Source organism: Alosa sapidissima, chromosome 7, assembly GCF_018492685.1.
Source record: "Alosa sapidissima isolate fAloSap1 chromosome 7, fAloSap1.pri, whole genome shotgun sequence".
Taxonomy (NCBI): Eukaryota; Metazoa; Chordata; class Actinopteri; order Clupeiformes; family Clupeidae; genus Alosa; species Alosa sapidissima.
The window spans coordinates 10,710,014-10,730,648 of NC_055963.1; the positions used below are offsets into that span (position 1 = coordinate 10,710,014).

The 20,635-nt window shown below is 40.1% G+C and overlaps 2 protein-coding genes and 3 non-coding genes across 7 annotated transcripts; 4 read left to right on the forward strand and 1 right to left on the reverse strand.

Annotated features, from left to right (window-relative positions):
- Positions 1-5,514: 5,514 nt before the first annotated feature.
- On the forward strand, positions 5,515-8,687 carry rpl10 (ribosomal protein L10). The gene is made up of 6 exons (XM_042097881.1): positions 5,515-5,646; positions 6,473-6,531; positions 6,809-6,916; positions 7,183-7,321; positions 7,959-8,121; positions 8,453-8,687. The coding sequence occupies exons 1-6, from the start codon at positions 5,624-5,626 to the stop codon at positions 8,609-8,611; spliced, it is 651 nt and encodes a 216-aa protein (XP_041953815.1). The 5' UTR covers positions 5,515-5,623; the 3' UTR covers positions 8,612-8,687.
- On the forward strand, positions 6,565-6,698 carry LOC121714642. Its single transcript, XR_006033377.1, has one exon. It is a non-coding gene; the product is annotated as a small nucleolar RNA SNORA70 (small nucleolar RNA).
- LOC121714643 lies at positions 7,466-7,599 on the forward strand. The gene has a single exon (XR_006033378.1). It is a non-coding gene; the product is annotated as a small nucleolar RNA SNORA70 (small nucleolar RNA).
- LOC121714644 lies at positions 8,170-8,303 on the forward strand. The gene has a single exon (XR_006033379.1). It is a non-coding gene; the product is annotated as a small nucleolar RNA SNORA70 (small nucleolar RNA).
- Positions 8,688-11,135: 2,448 nt separating the features above from the next.
- dnase1l1 (deoxyribonuclease I-like 1) lies at positions 11,136-18,353 on the reverse strand. Of its 3 annotated transcripts, XM_042097878.1 has the most exons (10): positions 18,084-18,353; positions 17,450-17,599; positions 17,161-17,332; positions 16,729-16,817; positions 16,526-16,612; positions 16,134-16,246; positions 15,881-15,993; positions 15,636-15,793; positions 14,589-14,685; positions 11,136-12,199 (listed from the first exon to the last, which is right to left on the reverse strand). In XM_042097878.1, the coding sequence occupies exons 3-10, from the start codon at positions 17,323-17,325 to the stop codon at positions 12,008-12,010; spliced, it is 1,014 nt and encodes a 337-aa protein (XP_041953812.1). In that variant the 5' UTR covers positions 17,326-17,332; positions 17,450-17,599; positions 18,084-18,353; the 3' UTR covers positions 11,136-12,007. The 3 variants fall into 3 exon arrangements, with proteins under 3 accessions (XP_041953812.1, XP_041953811.1, XP_041953814.1); XM_042097877.1 differs by lacking the exon at positions 17,450-17,599 and having other exon boundaries at positions 18,084-18,350; XM_042097880.1 differs by lacking the exons at positions 11,136-12,199; positions 17,450-17,599 and adding an exon at positions 12,555-13,579 and having other exon boundaries at positions 18,084-18,341.
- Between the last annotated feature and the right edge of the window lie 2,282 nt (positions 18,354-20,635).

Below are 20,635 nucleotides of genomic sequence, written 5' to 3' on the forward strand. Positions count from 1 at the left end.
GATGTAGCGAAGTACAATACTTCACTCAAATGTAATCAAGTAAAATTTAAAATACCGATTTTATAAACTACTTAAAAAATACAAAATACACAGAAAAACTACTCAATACAGTAACGTGAGTAAATGTATTTCGTTACTTTCCACCTCTGCAGAGAACACATTCTTAAAACGTTTCCGTTCAGAATTCTTTGAACCTTGGTGATATCTAGTGAACCAGCCTGCATTTCCACTTATTTGAAGGGGATTTGAAAAGGGCTATCAGTGCCACTGAAACACATTACCGACACACACACACACACCCATACTTAAGCTATAATTTGGGGCGATTCAGTGATACAGTGACAGTATTTTTCATACGTCACATCTGGAGTGAATTACAGAGAGCAGATGACTGGTGAAAAGAAATAGCGATGATGTCATACAACCCCGGGTGTTTGTTTGTCTGGTTTACCGCAAGCAGACGCCACAGCAGATGGACCTCCTGCCCCATACTCTCCACTTCCGGTTAAGGCAGTGGTCAGTGTTTGTGATGGCAGAGAGAGAGAGAGAAAGAGATGAGAGAGCAGAATTGAGAGAGAGATAGAGAGATAGAGAGCAGAATTGAGAGAGCGAGAGAGAGAGAGAACGAGAAGTGGTAATGATATCGTAGGTTTCCAGGGATAAAAAAAGATATTGATTACATCAAATTTATCAACTTGTTTCATGAGTCATTTGGAGCTGATAGATGTGTGTGCACAAGTGACTCAGACGTTTTCACACAGAAAAATAAAATGAATGATAACATCAAGTGACCATTGGTTCATTTATCTGTACAGGACCATCCACACCGCCTAGGTGAGACTAAAGTCTTCCAAACTTGAATGAATTGACAAATTTTTCTGCATCCCTGTCAGCAAGCTTATTTTTAAAACCTGAAACCCAATCTCTCCCCCCACCATCCCCATGGCATCCTGTGGGGTGTGGAGACACACACACCCACACTCACACACATGTACTCACACACACACCCACACTCACACACATGCACTCACACACACACACACGCTTGCACACATGAACATACACATGTGCACGCATGCATACACACACACACACATACACACACACACACACACACACACACATAAACATACACATGCATGAACACACACACACACACACACACACACACACACACACACTCACACACACTCACACACACACGCGCGCACACATACACACAGACACACAAACACACACACACACACACATACACACACACACACCTACACACACACAAACACACGCTCGCACACATGAACATACACATGTGCACGCATGCATACACACACACACACATACACACACACACACACACACACACACACATAAACATACACATGCATGAACACACACACACACACACACACACACACACACACACACACACACACACACACACGCGCGCACACATACACACAGACACACAAACACACACACACACACACATACACACACACACACCTACACACACACAAACACACGTAAACATACATGCGCGCACACACACACACACACACACACACACACACCGACTCCCACGCACTCCTACCTACACACCATGTTGAGTGGTTTGTATCTGTGAGAGGGTGTTTGTAAGAGAACCTGGATGACATCATATGATCTCATGACTAAAGCAGTCGGTCCTGGGACGCAGACTTGTGCAGACAGGACCGCTTCAGAGCACTGCACCTCTCTCCGGATCAGCAGACGCGACCCGGCAGGCAGGCAGGCCACAGGAAGGGGGGTTGCACTACAACAGGGGCTAATAACACAGAGCAAGGGTTCAGTCTTTACCATCTCACTACTGTGATACTGACCAGTCTGCAAATTAGCAGTATGTGTGATAAGACATAAGATATGTTATGTCATTCAGCTGAGATTTTCTTTGTTGTTTATTTGGCAATCTGATATTTGTGTCCATGGAAACGCCTGCACTTCCATTTCCTGTTAATGACTCCTTAATGCCAAGTCATCAGATCACCCAAAGAGGTATTGCAAAACTACTTACCCGGCCTCTACACTCCTTTTCTTAATCTTCGTTTCTTCTTAAATAAAGGAACAGTGCCTTTTGACCCACTTTTTGACTTTACCACTGGCAGTAACTTAAAATATCTAGACTGTGTCCTCCATCAGAATAAAAAAAGCGACTTGGTCTACCCTTTAAACCAAAACATCTTTTTCAAAACTATGTGTGGTTATAACCCTTTCACCCTGCACCCAGACAATGGTATTTTCACATCCACAGGTCACGGATTGGCTGGTGCAGGATCAGATTAGGTGCTGTGTTTGTGTTCCTGGTTGCTAGGAGATGTTTAGATGAAGTGGTTGATGCATCATGTTGGTAGACAGGGATGTGGGCAGCGCTGTGGGCAAAAGCAGTAGAGTCCTACTCTCGCTTGGGTGGCAATCGGCTTTAAAAACAAGCTTTCTCCTTTCCGCCATCCCACAGATTGCTCCATTTCATTAGATCTCATTGGGTTTTTGTTGCACATTGTCCTTCTTGCTGTTGAAATGTTTTAAACTTTTTTTCATGTTCTTCCTTCTCTGTCTGGTTTTGCAGTTTTTCCTCTCGGCTTCTTTTTCTGTCTTTTACTCTCTTTTCTTTCTCTCGGTTGCCGGTTGCAGACTTGCAGACACACACGCACACACGCACGCACACACACACACACACACACACAGACACACACACACCACTTGTATTTAGCCCCAGTGTCCCTGGTGGGATGATCTCTGCCTTCCAGGATTTCACCATTTGGACTTCATTAAATGCCTATTATACCCTTTGCCCCATCTGAGCACACATACACACACATTCACACACACACACACACACACACACACACACACACACACACACACACACACACACACTAGCGCCATTTCTCTCGCTCACTCTCTATTTTTTCTCTCTTTTTCTCCCTCTCTCACATTTCCTCTAGTTTTTCTCTTTCATCTTAATCCTTACTATAACATATGACTTCAAAACATGACTTGTCTTAATATCAATCAAACAGTGACAGGCTATTCGGTGACAATAAATAGTTATATCAGAAAGTGATGCATACGGCTTGGCTCTGGGTGTGGTGTTACACCCTGCTCTGTGGCAGGAACTGAAACTCAGGGGGGAGAGGGCGTGAGCTCAGTAAATGTCCACTCTGCCGCCCAATGCTGCATGATGGCGGGGTATGATGGGTGTAGTGTGAACGGCATCATCTATAGCATGATGCCGAGCACGCACGCTGCAGGCGGTGAGAGCATGCAAACATTCTCAAAGCACCTTTGGAGGGCCACATTAGAAAGAAACTGAGAGGTGTGGTTGTGATGGAGTTGTAACCGCAACACTTATTTGAAGGCACTGAAGCATCACCCAAAGCTTGGTGTAAAAAAAAACTAAAATACTTATCATAAATATAAATACCTCTAAAGGAATTTTCCTCCAAACAGACTTTTATTATCTAAATGACAGAGCTGTGATGTCAGAGGGAAAATCAGGTCCTGTCACTGCAAGTACCTCATGCTTATTCATCCTTAAGCACACTATGCGTGGATATTTGATTTAGTATATTTAGTATTTTAGTATTTTTTTATCTTCTACTGTCTTTATTGTTTATTGTATATATAAGTATAAGTATATATACTTTTTTAATACCCATGAGGGAAATTTGGTCTCTGCATTTAACCCAATCAGTGAATTAGTGAAACACAAACAGCACACAGTGAACACACAGTGAGGTGAAGCACACACTAATCCCGGCGCAGTGAGCTGCCTGCTACAATGGCGGCGCTCGCTTGTCCAGTCGTTTATTGTTCAGTGTTTTTTAGATTTATATACTTATATTACTTTTTCTGCTGTGTGATGTACGTATGCTATTGAGACCTTGAATTTACCTATTTTACCTATTTGAAAGTACCTATCTATCTTTCTATGTATCTATCTATCTGTCTATCTAGGTAGAGAGAGAACGGCCCATGTGAGATCATAAGACCTCAATTGCAACAAAAGTCAACAAGATTGTTTAGTCTGTCGAATTCCTCAAGCTCTTATTTACCATAACAAAGATACGATGAATGCCTTTACCTCATATTTAGGCATTTAAGTAGCAAAAATCAAGGAAAGAATGTTCTCAGTCAGATATCATGACCCTGGAATGGCTCTATGCCTGTAATGAGCTGGATCTGAACAGGATCTAAATAAGTTCAGAGCCGAATCTATCCCAAATCCGGCTTCTAGGTTTAAATGTGGGGGTAAATGTTTGAAGAACATAGTGCTGTCTTTGATGCCTGGGTGTACTGTGTAATCAGTAATATTTTGACCACTTCCAGTGCAGCAGCAAATGTCAAATAATAATAAAGATGGCTGGCTGAAGGAGCCTGACTGCACTCCCATGTAAGGTATGCATGCTTGCCACTGTAGCCTGGAACGCAAAAGGAGATGTTACAAATACTTCAGATACTCCATTACTGTTTGAATAAAGCAGATGCTGTATGTCATTCAGAAAGACAGACCCACACTGATTGCTACTGTGCTGTTCTTTTCTTTTCAACGTTGTGCTATGATGTGCATAATGCATGTAATTCATAAAAAATAGTCATGGGGTATCTGCTGATTTGACCAGTCATCCCACGGCTGGTTTAACATTTAGACAGCAAACATTCAGATCCTAGACAGTAAGTGACCTAATGTGACAAACACCTATTCTCAATTTCACTACACCAAAGATCACTGAAAGATTAATAAAATATGACATCATAAAATGAAGTGACGATTATTATATCCAATAGGCTTTTTGCATTTGCTGTAGGATTATTTTAAATGCACTGAAGTTGAAACAAAGGACCGACGAGTCACTGGATCCCAGCTCCTGCCCTACATTTAAACATTTGTTCTGCATTATCCAAAGTTTAGGGATGAGATCATAAGGTTAAGGGGTGATGGCAACACAATCTTGTTCTCTGTCTCTGGTCTCTGTCTCCCTCTTGTGGGCTAAAATCGAAATGGTTGATAGTTTGTGCTTTTTTCGAGGAGGGGCTTTTTTCATCGAAAGTTCTAATGTCACCTTGTTTAATGTGTTCACTATTTATGCTCTCTGTTTCTGTAACCAAACAATGACTTATTTCATCAATCATTTGTGGTCCCAGAATGCAGAAGTATGACTTCAGAAAATGGCAATAAACTCTTCAACAACAGGATAATAAAAATAAAAAATAAAACTACAACTCCCAGATAACGTCCGGTTTATGTACAATAAATCTTTGTTTTAAACCGTGATATATTTTTGTATAGCAGTAAAACTATAGTTATTTTAACCATTTTGATAAATGTATATACCATCCAAAACACAGAAATATAATATGATTTAATTTAAGGTTGTTAACTTTGTCGTCTCTGGTTGGTAGCCTTTATGATATGACGCAGCGGAAGTAGCTTACACTTCCTTTCCTCCATTAGGTGAGTGCGTGGTGAGAACGCGGCGATAGTCGCTCTTCGGGAAAATACTAAAAATGTCACTATTTTCAATATTCGTGGTGCCTATTTTCTCTAATATTGTCGTTTATCGTGTGTTTATTGCAGACCGCAACCATGGGTCGCCGGCCAGCCCGCTGGTGAGTTACATACTTAGCTACAAGTTTAACATAGACACACGTAGGGAGTCGAATGAAAATGGCAGGGCCTTCTGATCGGACCATGTGGAGCTGTATACGCTAAATTTAAGATTATTTGTTCACATTTTTTATGTCATCAAGGGACACATTAGGTTCCTTGTGTAAGAACTACATTCTCTTTCAAATACTGGTTAGAGTTTCTTTCAAGTGAAGTTGGGTGAAATCAAATAGGTTTGTGACATAAGATTTGCTAGCAAGTTAGCTGGCTAATTTAAGGGGGAAGCTAATGTTAGCGGTCCTCGGGTGTTGTCAATGGTTTGAGTTTTTGGCTAGTAATGGATGCAACTATAATTGTTTCATAACTATCTGTTTTTGCGGATGATTTAGATTGTCATATATGATGGTGTCCGCTTTATTCCATAACCCAAAATTGATGTTGTCAAAACGCTAAGTTCCAAGTCTATCTAAGTCCACTCATCAAAGTCAGTGGAAGTTAGATTTTTGGCTAGCATTAGATGATTGCTAGCTGTTCATGTAACGTTAGCGATACTGTGAGTCGGTGAATGAAAGCTAGGTTAACGGAAATATTCGGAGTCCAATAAATTCTAGTAAATCGTGAAGATCTGGTTAGCCATCATGATCCTTGCGTAGCACTTATGGTGTGATGGATGAGCAGCAAGACTTGCAGTAACATTAAGTAATTAATGTAGAAGGCTACTTTACTTGTGTCTTCCTTTAAATTGTTTCAATTTGTTGGAAGTGTGTCTGTCTGAACTGGTCACTACTGTATGCCTTAATCCACTTAACATTTTCTCTTTTTCTACAGCTACAGATACTGCAAGAACAAGCCCTACCCCAAATCCCGTTTCTGTAGGGGTGTGCCTGGTAAGTGTTCTGTCCACCTTGAATGTTGGGGTCCTGCAGCTTATTAAGCCGACCAGTTTAGTTGATGTACTGTCCTGGTGTGCAAGGGCTGCAGACAGCAATCCTCTGGTTTGTGTATGTGTCTAGCTGGGCAGTGCTAGATGGAGAAAGGGACCACTGATACAATTCCTAGCTTGTGGATAGATTTAAATTGGTGTGCTGTTGACCTATTCTTACTTAATATGTGTGAGTAGCGAATAAATCCTAATAACTTTACACTTATCACCTTGTTAAACAGATCCCAAGATCAGGATCTTTGATTTGGGCCGTAAGAAGGCCAAGGTGGATGAGTTTCCCCTGTGTGGTCACATGGTATCTGATGAGTATGAGCAGCTGTCTTCAGAAGGTGAGTTAAGGCCATTTGTGTGCAAAATGAGAACCAACTTTCCTCAGTTATCAGCACAATTGTGTTGTGGAAGATTTGTTCAGGAAATTGATAAGTATCCAAGTTGATTTCAGCATAATGGTAAGCCTTTTTAGTGAGTTGTAAGAGTAGATCTGTTTGAATTGGCCTCTGGTTTTGTTTCATTTGCTAGTAGAGTGGAATGACGTGTAGTCACTCAAGTTTTCAAACTCTTGAAATGAAAACCAATGAATCTGCCCTTTCCCCAGCTCTTGAGGCTGCCCGTATCTGTGCTAACAAGTACATGGTGAAGACCTGCGGCAAGGATGGTTTCCACATCCGTATGCGCCTTCACCCATTCCATGTCATCCGCATTAACAAAATGTTATCCTGTGCTGGAGCTGATAGGTGAGTTTGGCCCACCAGTCTCAGGGGAAACTCGGGTACTAAATCAATTCCCTCTACACCCAAATTCAAAGACCTATTGTGTGTGTGTGTGTGTGTGTGTGTGTTTGTGTGTGTGTTCTGTCCACCTTGGTGAATGTTGGGGTCCTGCAGCTTATTAAGCCGACCAGTTTAGTTGATGTACTGTCCTGGTGTGCAAGGGCTGCAGACAGCAATCCTCTGGTTTGTGTATGTGTCTAGCTGGGCAGTGCTAGATGGAGAAAGGGACCACTGATACAGCGTTAAGCTTGTGTGTAGATTTAAATTGGTGTGTTGACATGGCTCACTTCTCTTCCAAATATAATGCTTACATGCAAGTGTTCTGACACTCTGCCGTAACATAGGGTAGGATTATTACTCACGTAGCCTTTCTGTGAGTGGAAGTGTTTTTTTTTTTTTGTTTCTATTAAAAGTTGAGTCGTTCAAAGGCAGTGTGCAAGTCTTTCACTTTTATGACCTTTTTGATTTGGCACCTGCTGAAACATTTTTGGATGTGCGCACTTCATAGTATGCTGTGAATGGAAGTGACCCTTCTACATGGGGGTGATGCTGTACTGTCGTATCGAGTCATTCAAATTTTGCTTCCGGTCTCCCCACTCAGGCTCCAGACAGGGATGCGTGGTGCTTTTGGAAAGCCCCAGGGTACCGTGGCTCGCGTGAACATTGGTCAGGTGATCATGTCCGTGCGCACCAAGGCTGCCAACAAGGAGCACATCATTGAGGCTCTGAGGAGGGCAAAATTCAAGTTCCCTGGACGCCAGAAGGTATTTCTAAAATTCAGTATTTTTGCATTTGTTTGTGGTTGTTGTTACCTGCAGCTTATTAAGCCGACCAGTCTGGTTGCTGTCCTTTTCTGGTGTGCAAGGGCTGCAGACATTGACTCTTTGGTTTGTGTATGCGCTTGGCTGTGCAGTGCCAAGCCTTGAAAGGGACCATTGAGACAACTTGTCAGTTATGCATTTGTGTCCTCGAGTTAGATGGAATTGGGGCTTGCAAAGTTCTAAAAGTCCTTGGAGTTGATCTTTAAGATGGTGTGGGAACCCTGTCAGAGATCCTTCCTAAATCCTGATCCTCATGCTCATTATTACTTTCTAGATCCACATGTCCAAGAAGTACGGCTTCACCAAGTTCAACGCTGAGGACTTCGACGAAATGCTGCAGGAGAAGCGCCTGATCCCAGACGGCTGCGGGGTGAAATACATCCCCAGCCACGGACCCCTGAAGCGCTGGAAGGCACTGCACACGGTCCACTAAATGTCAGCATCTGAGTGCACTCTGGCTCACAGCAGGGTGATCAGTCAATAAATAATAAACAAAAATCTTTTGGTTACTCTTGTCTTGTTTCTTTGTGAGGCCACTGTAGCATAAACGGCGACTAATGGGAATGTTTGGATGGCAGAATGATTTTTCAGTGATTGTTATGTGTCTCAGAGGAAGACTTTTCAGTGTAGTCAGTCTATGGCTAGGATCGCAAGGTCTTCCTGCACAATTCTGGATTTTTATTTTTATTGGTAATGTGGCTAATATCAGTGTGGACTGTTGACAGATCCTGGACTGACCTGCATGTGCTAAACAAATGTACGCAACAGGCCTGACTGCCTTTAGCTCTTTTCCATTTCTGCTGAGTGATACTGTAAACCATATTAGAGAGCATGCTCCCGACTTCCATTGTACTCCACGTAAATGCGATTTTGGAATGGTGCAAAATTCTGTTATGTTGGTCAAAATTGGAGTGAAAGTCGCATGGAACTATTCATACTGCGGTCGTTGTAAAAAATCAGAACTGTTATACATCAGAATTTAAGTCAGATTTCATGTGACCAGAGGCGGACAGAGTACACAGCTTTATTACTTGAGTAAAAGTACAGATACCCTTTGCTCAATTTTACTCAAGTAAAGGTACAACAGTCAGATGCCTACTTAAGTAAAAGTACTTGTTTTTAAAAGTACTTGAGTATCAAGAGTAGCCTACATTTTTTTTTTTTTTTAATATTGCATTATACTGCCACAGTGCTTACATTTATGTACAGAAACGTCCTACATGGAGTTATGAAAAATGTTAATGTTAGTACCCTGGAGAATGTAAAAGGAATTGAAAGTAAAATCAAGTCATTTTCATCTTTTTACCATGTTGCCAGGGATTGGCAGTATTTCTAATACATGTATTTAAAATATGTATTTCAAATACAAAATACTATTTTGTAATTGAAACACTTGAAGCGAAAACTATCATTAACTTGTTCAGAAAGTTGAAATAGCCTGGCGAGGTGGGGCCACAGGTTGGCACATTCCCGGGATGGACCTGCTGCGTCTTCATCCATTGTTTCGTCCATGGTTTCCTCTCATCTAAATCTGACCATGGAGTTGACTTTGGCGGAAAGCTGAAGGTGATTGCTGATAGGCTGTCCCAATCAGTGGCGCTTGCACAATCCAATCACGTTTGAGAGGGAAACTACAAATTGAGGGTTTCTGAGATTTTTCTTTTTTCCTTTTTTTTTAAGTAACTGGTACTCACAGTTATGGATAGAAATGTAGTGGAGTAAAGAGTACAATATTTGCCTCTCAAATGTACTTGAGTAAAGTCATGAGTACTCCCCAAAAATGATACTCGAGTAAAGTACAGATCCCTCAAAATTGTACTCAAGTAAATGTACTCCGTTACTGTCCGGCTCTGCATGTGACCTGCTGTGCAGACAACCTCATGTTTCATCAAGTGAAAAAATAGGGTGTGACCCTAGAACAGTGGTTCTCAAGGTGTTGGGTGGGGAATAGAGACATGAGGGGTGGTGTGCAAAATTAGTTTTTTAGTGCCCTTCATATATTCAGAAGATCATATATTCAAAATAATGTAGATAGATAGATAGATACTTTATTGATCCCCAGGGGAAATTCAATAAATTGTAGCCACACATAAACATACTAGTCATAAACAGATCGACATATGAGTTAAAATAACACCTGAGACGGGAAATGTAACTTGGAACCAAAATATTTTAACGTTACCATTTTGTCGGGTTGATGGGGTCAGGTAGAGCTTGGACTGACAGAAAAAGTTTGAAAACCACTGCCCTAGACTGATAAGATATGAGTGAAAGTGGAGTTTTGGATGGTAGAATTAGGTGCTTTTGAGTCAATACATGTCTACCAATTTTATGTGAACATGCAAAGGTGGGCACGAATACATCAAAAACTATTTTGTTACAAACTACGAATACTGGCTCATGAAATGTAACAAAATAAAATACTGATGTGAAAAATGTATTTCATTCAAATAAAAGTACCCTAATTAGTCATTTGAAAATACAAAAATACCCACACAACAGGCTAGTCTTTTATAAGTCTTTTTATTACTGAAATGTCAAAACACCAGATGTTCTTCTTAGAGCATCAGTAACATAGGCTATGCCAGGGGTTCCCAAACTTTTCCACGACAAGGCCCCCCAAATACCACTAGGTTCTGGCCAAGGACCCCCAAGATGTGTTATTAAACCCATCGAGAATACTACGGCAAATATAAAAATACATTAAGCTAATCCTAATAATTATTTTAGCCACAAACACTTCGCGATGGAGCATACAGTGTGTAAAAATTGTATTTGGGGCTCTCTGCTATATGAGAGCTATCACTCTACTATTATTCCCAGTCATTATCATGGAAAATATAATGTTCAGATATGCGACACATTATTATAATGGCATTGCATGACAACCCTCATAGTAATAGGTATATTTTAACATTTTCAAATGTATTTATTTGTTGCTTTTATTTTTCCTTCCAACTTGCTGAGGCCCCCCTGGCACCCCCTCGCGGCCCCCCAGGGGGCCCCGGCCCCCACTTTGAAAACCACTGGGCCAGGCTACTCTACATAATACTGATGTGGATAGACTGATCTGCTGTAAGTCCATGAAGCAAAGGCATATTTTGAAAAGTAAGATGCAAAATAAAAGCAAAAGCACAGAAGATATTATAGGAAGACCTTAATTGAGTCAAAACTGCATTTCAAACAAATGTAACTTGATTGGCCCTTGTTGACAGTAAATGGGACAATGAAAATGAAAAACAAATGCAGGGAGCCCGGTCTACGGGTGTGTCACATGATTTCGTGTGTCTAACCTTGACATTGCCATTGTCAACATCAGAAAACATGGCAAAATATTTTACTATCGGGATAAGCATAGCCTATTGTCATGGTTATAGTATATTTAACTGAGCGATGATATTTGGCTTATTTGGAGAGAAAAAATATCGACTTTTATGAAATAATCCCTCAAGTTATTTTAACAAAATACAAATAACAAAATATGCTAAAGTAATTAAATATGTATTTCAAATACATCTTATTAAAATACTTCCCTTGCATGCATTGTAAGATTTTAGTGGTCATCTTCCCTGAGAATTAAACCTGCAATTTAAACATCAAATAACATGTACAACCAAGTGTACCACCAAAGGGCGCTACTCATGTCAGAGGAAGCCCACATTTCAAGTGAAGCGTGTGTGACATGGGAACTGAAAATACTGGCTTCGTAGGCTACAGTACACACAGTTGTGGTATGGCGTATGTTTTCATCAAAGTGCAAGCAAGAGACAGATCACCTCAAAGCCAGTGTGCCTTTACTAGCCACAGCTGTGCAAAACACAAGTATAGCTTACACAATGGTGATGTTCTGCATCGTGGAGTTGAAGAAGGCTATAAGGCCCTGAATGAGCCTTTTGGCCAGTATAGCTGGGACCTTCAGCATATTTCTGACCAGAGGGGACATCACTCTCTGCTGACCCTGCCCAGGAACTCTCACCCTCAGTTCCACTTCCACAGGGTAGTGGTCACTCACCTCCTCTGCCTACAGAGAAATGGAGCGACAGTTTAAGCCAGTGTGCTTTTTACCACAGGCTCAGAGCATCAATCTAATAACTCCAATCTCAACATGTCTTATTGCTGACTTAGGAGCAAAGGAGTAAGCAAGAGACGAGGAAAATAGGATATTTATTAGAACTGTTACCTAACTGGAAGAAATGATGTATGTCTGTTAAACATGTACAGCAACACATTTTCTTTAGCTGATTCAGTCAGTTGTTTTTTTAGTGTGGAGCTAGATGTAAGTTTCCTAGTGTACTAATTAAGACGTCGAAAATATCACAACCTTGTAACCCCCCCCCCCCCCCCCCCCCCATTAAATAGATAGATAGATAGATAGATAGATAGATAGATACTTTATTGATCCCCAGGGCAATAAACACAAATAAACACAAATATTTGAATCAAATAATACTGTAGGCCTACCCAGTTTACCCACTGTATCAGCCTTCTAGTTGCGAAACTGATTACATTTTATCAATAAGAGAAGACAACTAAACAGAAACAGATAAGCATGGCATTTGTGCTTTATATGCCAGAAGGCAGAAGCCAATGCATTAGCCAACTGTAATCCAGTAGATGGTTTACTGAAGAGGCTAACAAGATAGAAACTAATGGAAAAAGTGCAGTGTATTCAGGTTTGCTAGTCTGATTCAGGCTAGTGGTTGTATTGAATTGGTGTTGAGTTGTCAATTCAAAATGGACATGTAGTTATTATTATTCAAAGAAATAAAATAAACATAAAACAAACAGATACACACATTTATAATTATGAAGAATAGCTGCAAGTGAAATCTTACAAATGTCAGCATAACATTTTGTGCAATCGCAAGCCACCAAAAAATATTATGCTAGACAAAAGACACAAGGATAATATTTCCTTAGCTCTGTTTGTAAATCTTAAATACCTTATATACCTAGCTCATACACTTAAATACTGACAAAATACCAATTCCTTTATAGTATTGATATGCGCTTGATACTAAGCTGTTTAGCAGCATCATTTCAAAGTCAGCATATTATCAAACCAATGGAAAAAAATTATTGAGAGGTATTTGGATCCTAGTGATGGGTAAAACTTATAATATAAAAAATATCTCTTCTCTTCAAAAATATGACCAGCATTCATCCTCAAATCCATTAATATATCTTCAGCTTCAGTGCAAATTCCACCCGTCAGATTGGGCTCTTTGGGAACAATTGTCCAGGCAGTCTCTCTCTCTCCTTCTCAGTTGTTCAGTGTGCTTACGAGCGAAGTCGTAAGTAAACACAGAGCAGCGAGGAGGAGGTGGGGAGTTGGGGCTGCCCTCAGCCCTCCGTCTCTTAGGTCCACCTCCACGGGGTAGTGGTCACTAACACCGAGAGCCTGTGTGGAGAATAACCGTGACATGATGCGGGGGGCTGTGTGACCGACCGTGTTGCCAAGCAGGCTCAAAAAGGCATGTCCATAGGATAGACTATAGAGAGCCAGCGGCTCATGTGGACCACTTGTGCACTCTGGTTGTGACTATCATTGGTTTACATGATGACACCTCTACTTATGTACCTCTTATGTGTTTGTAAGCATCTGTGGCACAGCTGTTGATCCATCACAAGGAAGGGATAAAAGGATCCAAGTACATGTTTCCATTCAGACTTTCTACAAATTCAGATTGAGAGCCTTTGGTCTGTCCACTCCCCTTGTGCACGTGGACTGTAAAGTCAGGGGCGTAGCACAAGATCCTGGGCCCCTGCATAGGCAGTCCTGATGGGCCCGCATGTTGCTCAACCCAGGTAAAATAAAATATATTCCAGACTTTTCAAGGGCCCTCTCTCCCCTTGGGCCCCTAATAATCAGTAGTGGTTTTACCCCCAATCCGACGCCCCTGTGTAAAGTAAAGTGAGTGTAGTCTCACTTCTTTTTTCAGAAAGCAGTTTTGTAGAAGAAATTATATATAACCCTGTTGAGTCTGATGGTTGAGCTGTGGTCAGATGATGCTGACAAGCACCACTGGGTCCTAGTGTTCAAAAAGGGCTTTTCTTGTTTAATATTCCTTATCATATTACAGAAGCACATAAATGCTGCGTTATATAAGAATCCCTCTTTCGACAGAAAGTCAGAGCATTGCCCTGGGGTTTGTTTTGTTTAAGCACAATTAATAAATCAAAAGATAAATTCTGGACAAAAAAGAACTGAAATATAAAGTTGCCCCAGATAAAGTAACAGTTATGGCAGTAACATACCGTAGTTATAGCTATAATGACGTTACAGAAGTGGAACATGTTGATTTAAACACCACTTTCTAATAAAATGTAAAATGTCATTACTCTTGTCACTGAGACTGAGCCTGGGATTTAGTGAACCACTCAAATAGCCTTCAAAAATGTTCACTTACCTGCTCCTCAGTCAGACTATACTCATTAGCAAAGTTGAAAGCACCTGCTGAATAGGGAACAATGCCTTGGGCAAAGTTCTCTCCATGGATGACGATCCTGAGGAAAGTCAAATGGATCTTAATTGCATTTTAAATAGTTTTTTAAATACATTATGTTGATAAAATGTGTAGCCATATGGAAAAGCTGTAGAGTAAATATAACAGAGTAAGCATAATTGCATACATTTATTGTACAATAACTACTTGCATGATGAATATGTTGTAAAGAGCTTGCCTATATATTTCATAAATGGAATATCTTATTGTATCTGAAAGAGGTCATTATTATGTGTCTTAGAGCCGGACAGTAACGGAGTACATTTACTTGAGTACAATACTTGAGTACAATTTTGAGGGATCTGTACTTTACTCGAGTATCATTTTTGGGGAGTACTCATGACTTTACTAAAGTACATTTGAGAGGCAAATATTGTACTCTTTACTCCACTACATTTCTATCCATAACTGTGAGTACCAGTTACCAGGAAAAAAGAAAAATCTCAGAAACCCTCAATTTGTAGTTTCCAAAGTACTATTACAAAATAGTATTTTGTATTTAAAATACATATTTTAAATACATGTATTAGAAATACTGCCCATCCCTGGCAACATGGTAAAAAGATGAAAATGACTTGATTTTACTTTCAATTCCTTTTACATTCTCCAGGGTACTAACATTAACATTTTTCATAACTCCATGTAGGACGTTTCTGTACATAAATGTAAGCACTGTGGCAGTAGTAATGCAATATTTAAAAAATGTAGGCTACTCTTGTACTCTTGATACTCAAGTACTTTTAAAAACAAGTACTTCAGTACTTTTACTTAAGTAGGCATCTGACTGTTGTACTTTTACTTGTACTTGAGTAAAATTGAGCAAAGGGTATCTGTACTTTTACTTAAGTAATAAAGCTGTGTACTCTGTCCGCCTCTGGTCTTAACAAACGTCATAAATACTACATTCGAATGAATTTTCCCACACGGGAGGGTTACAGTATGTCATATTACCGATCATAAGCACAGTCGGTTGTTTCTTTCACCGTGGTGTCTACGTCATCCCCGATCAACCAGATGAACGAGGTGTCAGAGTAGAGGCGGATGTTCTTGCGGTTCTTCTTTGCTACGTACCCACAGGCAGCATTAAAGTCACCCAGGAGCATCACATTCTACAGGATAAACATACATTGACTTTAAAGGACAGTCTGAGTTGTGGGAGGACAGATCAAAATATATCTCCAGATTCCCTGACTCACCTCCACCCTCCATTTATTTTTTATGGCTACAAAGACATCGTAGAGTTCATCGATCTCTTTTGTGGCATTGGTAGGAGATGTGTGTTGTGGTATGAGCACAAACTCCCCCAGAACTGTTCAAAAAAGTTTTGCATTACCAGACCGTATTACCATTAAAGTTCTAAATAGTCAATGCAATCAAACTGAAAAGCCACAAAGTGGACATACTATAGTATCACTGAGATGCATGGTATTCAATCTTAAGACTACATACCTGTCCTCGGTGCTCGGAACCACACCACAAACGGTTCTCTAGCAAAAGCATCCTCGTCCCCTTCCTGTGTGTCAGGATACTGATATTGATCTTTCACACTGACCGTATCTGTCCTGCAAGAGGGAATTGAGTAAAGGGACTGCTTGTTAAGTTGATTAGAGAAGCATCATTTGATACACAGGCTACATAAATACACTCTTAAACTGAATGTGTTAGAAACAACACAAACTGTGTTGTCCCTATCTAGACATAGATTTGTGTTAAAAAGTTGTGTTATTTTTCAACACATTTGTTTTAAGAGCGTACTTATTTAAAACATATAGCATATGCTGTTATCATTTACACTCAGATATAGTCCCATGTGGTCCTGACACAGAAGTGTCTTCTCTCACCTGTACACAAACACATACTGTTCCTGATAAGAAGTCCTACCAAGACGCTCACTGGCCACAACGTCATAAGTGTGTACAGAGTCAAACCTGAGATTAAAACAGGAAATCATTCTGGGGTTAGCAGACTGAACTGATGCCATGCAAGCTTTAACCAGCCATCACTGGATTCGTGTCTATGTGGCTGACTGTTGATGGCATAATACCTATTCAGTGCAGCAATCAGGATGGGAATGGCCTTTCCTTTGCTGTCTCTCACTTCCTGAAGTAAGGCAATGTCACACCTAGACAGGATCTGCACAAACATTGCACACACATTTTGAACAGAGTAGTTTTAGCAAAGCATTTTACACAGTCTCTTGATTCTCAGTTTCTACTTTCACTTCAATTTTATCTTAAATTCACATCACATTTCACACAGGAAGTCCCTTCATGCTCTGATTTTCATCTGTCTATACACCATTGAAACTGCTGTAAACCGTGCCACTCATTACATTGAAAACTCATAAAATTATCTTCAAATTCATCTATATATATATATATATATATATATATATATATATATATATATATATATAAATATAATATAAAAAAGAATACAATAGCCACAATGCCACAAATGGGTGGGTTACACTCACTCGAATCAGAGTGTGCATGACCATGGCATCGGTTGATTTAGAGTCTCCAAAGCTTCGGACATTGAATGCACATATTTTGAAAGCCAAAACGGGACACAGGAAGCTTGCAAAAAACAGTGCTAGAGTAATCCAAGGTCCAGTGCTTTTATTGGCTGTCAGTAGCATGACGGAGCTGTATGAAATGACAGAAAAGAACATCTCTGAGATCCGTTATTACACGGCAATTACTGTAGCTAAACATTTGAACACACATGACCACACAAGTGAAATACATTCAGTGAATGTTTACTTGATGTTTGGTCAATCCTCCCTTGCATGGAAGAGGAAACTGCCTAAAGTTACTTTTCCTTTTCAAAGGAAACTTTGTCTTTCTGAAGGAGATTTGGTTTGTTTCAGCAAGATACTGTTCCAGTCCATTACTCCATCCAATCAATTAATTCTGAAAATGATGCTGGGTGAATTCAGTGCACCTAGGACATACTAATTGCCTTTATCTTTAAACAGGAAGGTAAATCAAAGGAACCCAATTGAACAAGGAAAAGGGGCTGTTCTGTGTGGACTGTCAGCAAGCCAGCACTTATCGACTTAGATATAAATACATTCCTGAGAGGTGATATGCCCTGACATGTGGACTTATAGTATCAGTGTTAAAAGAACTGCATACTGTCTAAGCAAATTCAACCTATCCAAAGCACACTCTTTTTTAAAATTCCTATTTATCACTGACAGATAGTCAGCTGTAAAACAACAACAATAACAACAACAAACTTCATGATTGGATATTCACTCTTTTGAAAGTGTTTCAACTGTACTCAAAGTTTCCACTCAGCAGAAAAAGGAACTGAGTAAAGAAAGAAAGAGAAGCCATTCGGTTTTCCTTATACAAGTATACACAATGTGGAATTAAATGTAGTTTACATTACCTTTCTGGAAAGGGACCAGTTGTTGGTTGTGTGAAAGTTAAGAAGCTAAATGTTTCTTTTGAGCTGCGCGCTTCCTTGTTGATCTCCCCTGAGTTGGCTCTTTGACCCCACCCACTCTGCTCTCCTTGAGGGAGGGGCAACGTGTTTCTAATAATGTAGAACAGTTGCTATCCTAGTGCCCTTTACAGCAGAAGAGGTGTAGCCCACAAATGGGTCATACTTTCTTAAAATATCGACACACTTCTGATATCTCACATTATGACTTGTACTTCCAGAAACACCGGGGAAAATCATCTCTCTCTCTCTCTCTCACTCTAAATCAAGATAAGAAACAATAATTATGGTTATGCCAATCCCCAAGGTGGATCAATTCTCAGAAGGACACGTGAATAAAATGGTTCCTGAGAAAAAGGGGAAACAGACTGACTTGGCCAAAATGGCCAATGAGGTTAAAGTTTATAGATATATGGGTTTATGGTAAATAACATAGAGCTATGTTAACCTCCAATTTCACAACCTCAGGGTCAGGTTGTATAAAAAAAAAAGAAAATCTGAGCAAAAATATTAAACATTTTCCAGGATCCTTTTAGCCAACAATGTTAAGACAACCTAAACAAGGATACAAACAAACAATTTGGTCTATCATCCATAGTGGCTGGTATATATTTACAATTATCAGCCCTATTATCTACAGTAACATGGTATATTAAAAACAAAACAAATATGAATGATTAAATTGAGTCACCCCTGCAGGTGGCATGCCATTGCATTTGTGACAAATGCAATGGCATAAGAATGTTCGTTTCCAATAAGTCAAAAATCCAAACTCTGGTTAGAGAAGGTCATTGTGCACATCCCAGATGCAGGATAAAAAAAAGTTCAGCCAAACATAACAAAATAAAACAACACACAGAGAGGAAAAAATCAAAAAGTGTGAAGACTTTCAAAAGTATTTAATAATTAAAAAAAACTTAACAACTGTGCATTACATTTACAGCTTCTCCTTCCAATCCCCACTAGCCATGACAGGGTAGTTTGAGTTATCTTCAGAAAATGTAATCTACAGGCACGGCGTTATGGGTGGCCCTGAAGGGTTAAGGCCCACCCACTTTTCAACAGGCCCACCCAAAACTTTTCTTCAAAAAAACAAAAAACTTTTAATATATTTTTTATTTTGTCAAGAATGATTAAAAATCGGCAAATAATCTCATAAGTTGTGCTAAAATAGTCTAAATGTTTAGTTTTCAAAACAATTTTAAAAAGCTGGTTATGTCTATGTCAGAGTTTCCCCTAGAAAAAAATGGTGCCGGTAAAAGTCAAAGTGACCGGCAGAGGTTTCGTTTTCCGGACATTTTGATGATATGCCGGTCAAATATATTATCCCTTCTTAATTAGTCAAATTGAGGAAAACTGGAGACAGGCTATGTAGCTTAAAGAATGACATACTCAGGCTGTAGGCTATAGAATGCAACATGTTCATTAGTCTAACTTAAACATGCCTAACAAGATCTAGCCAGTAGGCTATATTTTCAGCAAGAGTCCGCTTCGTTTGTTGTTTTAAAAAGGCTACGTGTTTTGTTGCTGCTACGTTATCTCCAGTGGTGACTGTTTAACTTACACAGATGCGCACACACAAGAATGAGCGCTCACACCACTACCCCCTAATGCTATGCCTCTTTATTTGATAACAATAAATTAAGAAATGTTTCCTATTGTGGGAAATGTTTAGTTTCTTTTTCTTTCGGCCGCGGTTCAATGATACCGTTTAATTGTGCCAGAAATTATCCGCGGACCAGTAATCGCCTCGTCGAGGAGGCCCTAACCCTGCAGATCATAGACAAAGAACGCATAGGCCTAGTGTATGCTTTGGGTAAAGAACACTTTGCATGTCCAGTACTAGCCTACATGACCGTGTCTTGGAGTGGCCGCACCCCCTGCAACTCCACTTCCAATGTCACTGATTCCGACAGATAGGCTACGCCCGACACTTCTGCTTTTTATCGGGTGGTGGTGGAGTTGACCGGGCATCTGAGGCTTCAGACGTTACCAATTTATCATCATCCATCGCGTCTGGCCTCTGAAAAAACGTTTAACGCTAGTCTGCCTGGGCTGCCATGTTTTGAACCGCCTCACTCATTTGTTCGTTGTTTAACATGGACGTTTTAAGCGTGTGCTTCCTATTTGAAATGCAGCATAGGCTATGCGTGTTGTTTACTTTTCAAGTACTTACTTTTCGCTTACTTTTCAAACGGTAGAGCCTGTTCATTTAAAAACATAGCCAGAGGACGTATAATAGCCTATAGACTTACATATTAAGGCTTATTCTCAAATTCAGATTGCGTTAGGGGACGGGATTATTAGGCAATTTCAATCGCACAATTTGACCGGAGAGATTTAATTTGGTCGGACATTTCATTTTTTTTCCGGCCAATGTCCGGTAGGCCTAATTACCGGACAACGGAAACCCTGATCTATGTTGATTTTCTGTGCAAGTTCAGCAGACAGTGCCAGACGTGAGTTTCTGGATCGGATGTAGCTTGTCGGTATGCTAG

What these genes read in the sequence shown, in the direction of transcription:
- rpl10 (XM_042097881.1), top strand. Translation starts at nt 5,624, where the DNA reads ATGGGTCGCCGGCCAGCCCGCTG. An exon ending in TTTCTGTAGGGGTGTGCCTG is followed by an intron (nt 6,532 to 6,808) that starts GTAAGTGTTCTG and finishes CTTGTTAAACAG; the next exon opens with ATCCCAAGATCAGGATCTTT. An exon ending in TGAGCAGCTGTCTTCAGAAG is followed by an intron (nt 6,917 to 7,182) that starts GTGAGTTAAGGC and finishes CCCTTTCCCCAG; the next exon opens with CTCTTGAGGCTGCCCGTATC.
- dnase1l1 (XM_042097878.1), bottom strand. Translation starts at nt 17,325, where the DNA reads ATGCTACTGACAGCCAATAAAAGCACTGGACCTTGGATTACTCTAGCA. An exon ending in CTGATTGCTGCACTGAATAG is followed by an intron (nt 16,613 to 16,728) that starts GTATTATGCCAT and finishes TTTTAATCTCAG; the next exon opens with GTTTGACTCTGTACACACTT. An exon ending in GTTCCGAGCACCGAGGACAG is followed by an intron (nt 15,994 to 16,133) that starts GTATGTAGTCTT and finishes TTTTTTGAACAG; the next exon opens with TTCTGGGGGAGTTTGTGCTC.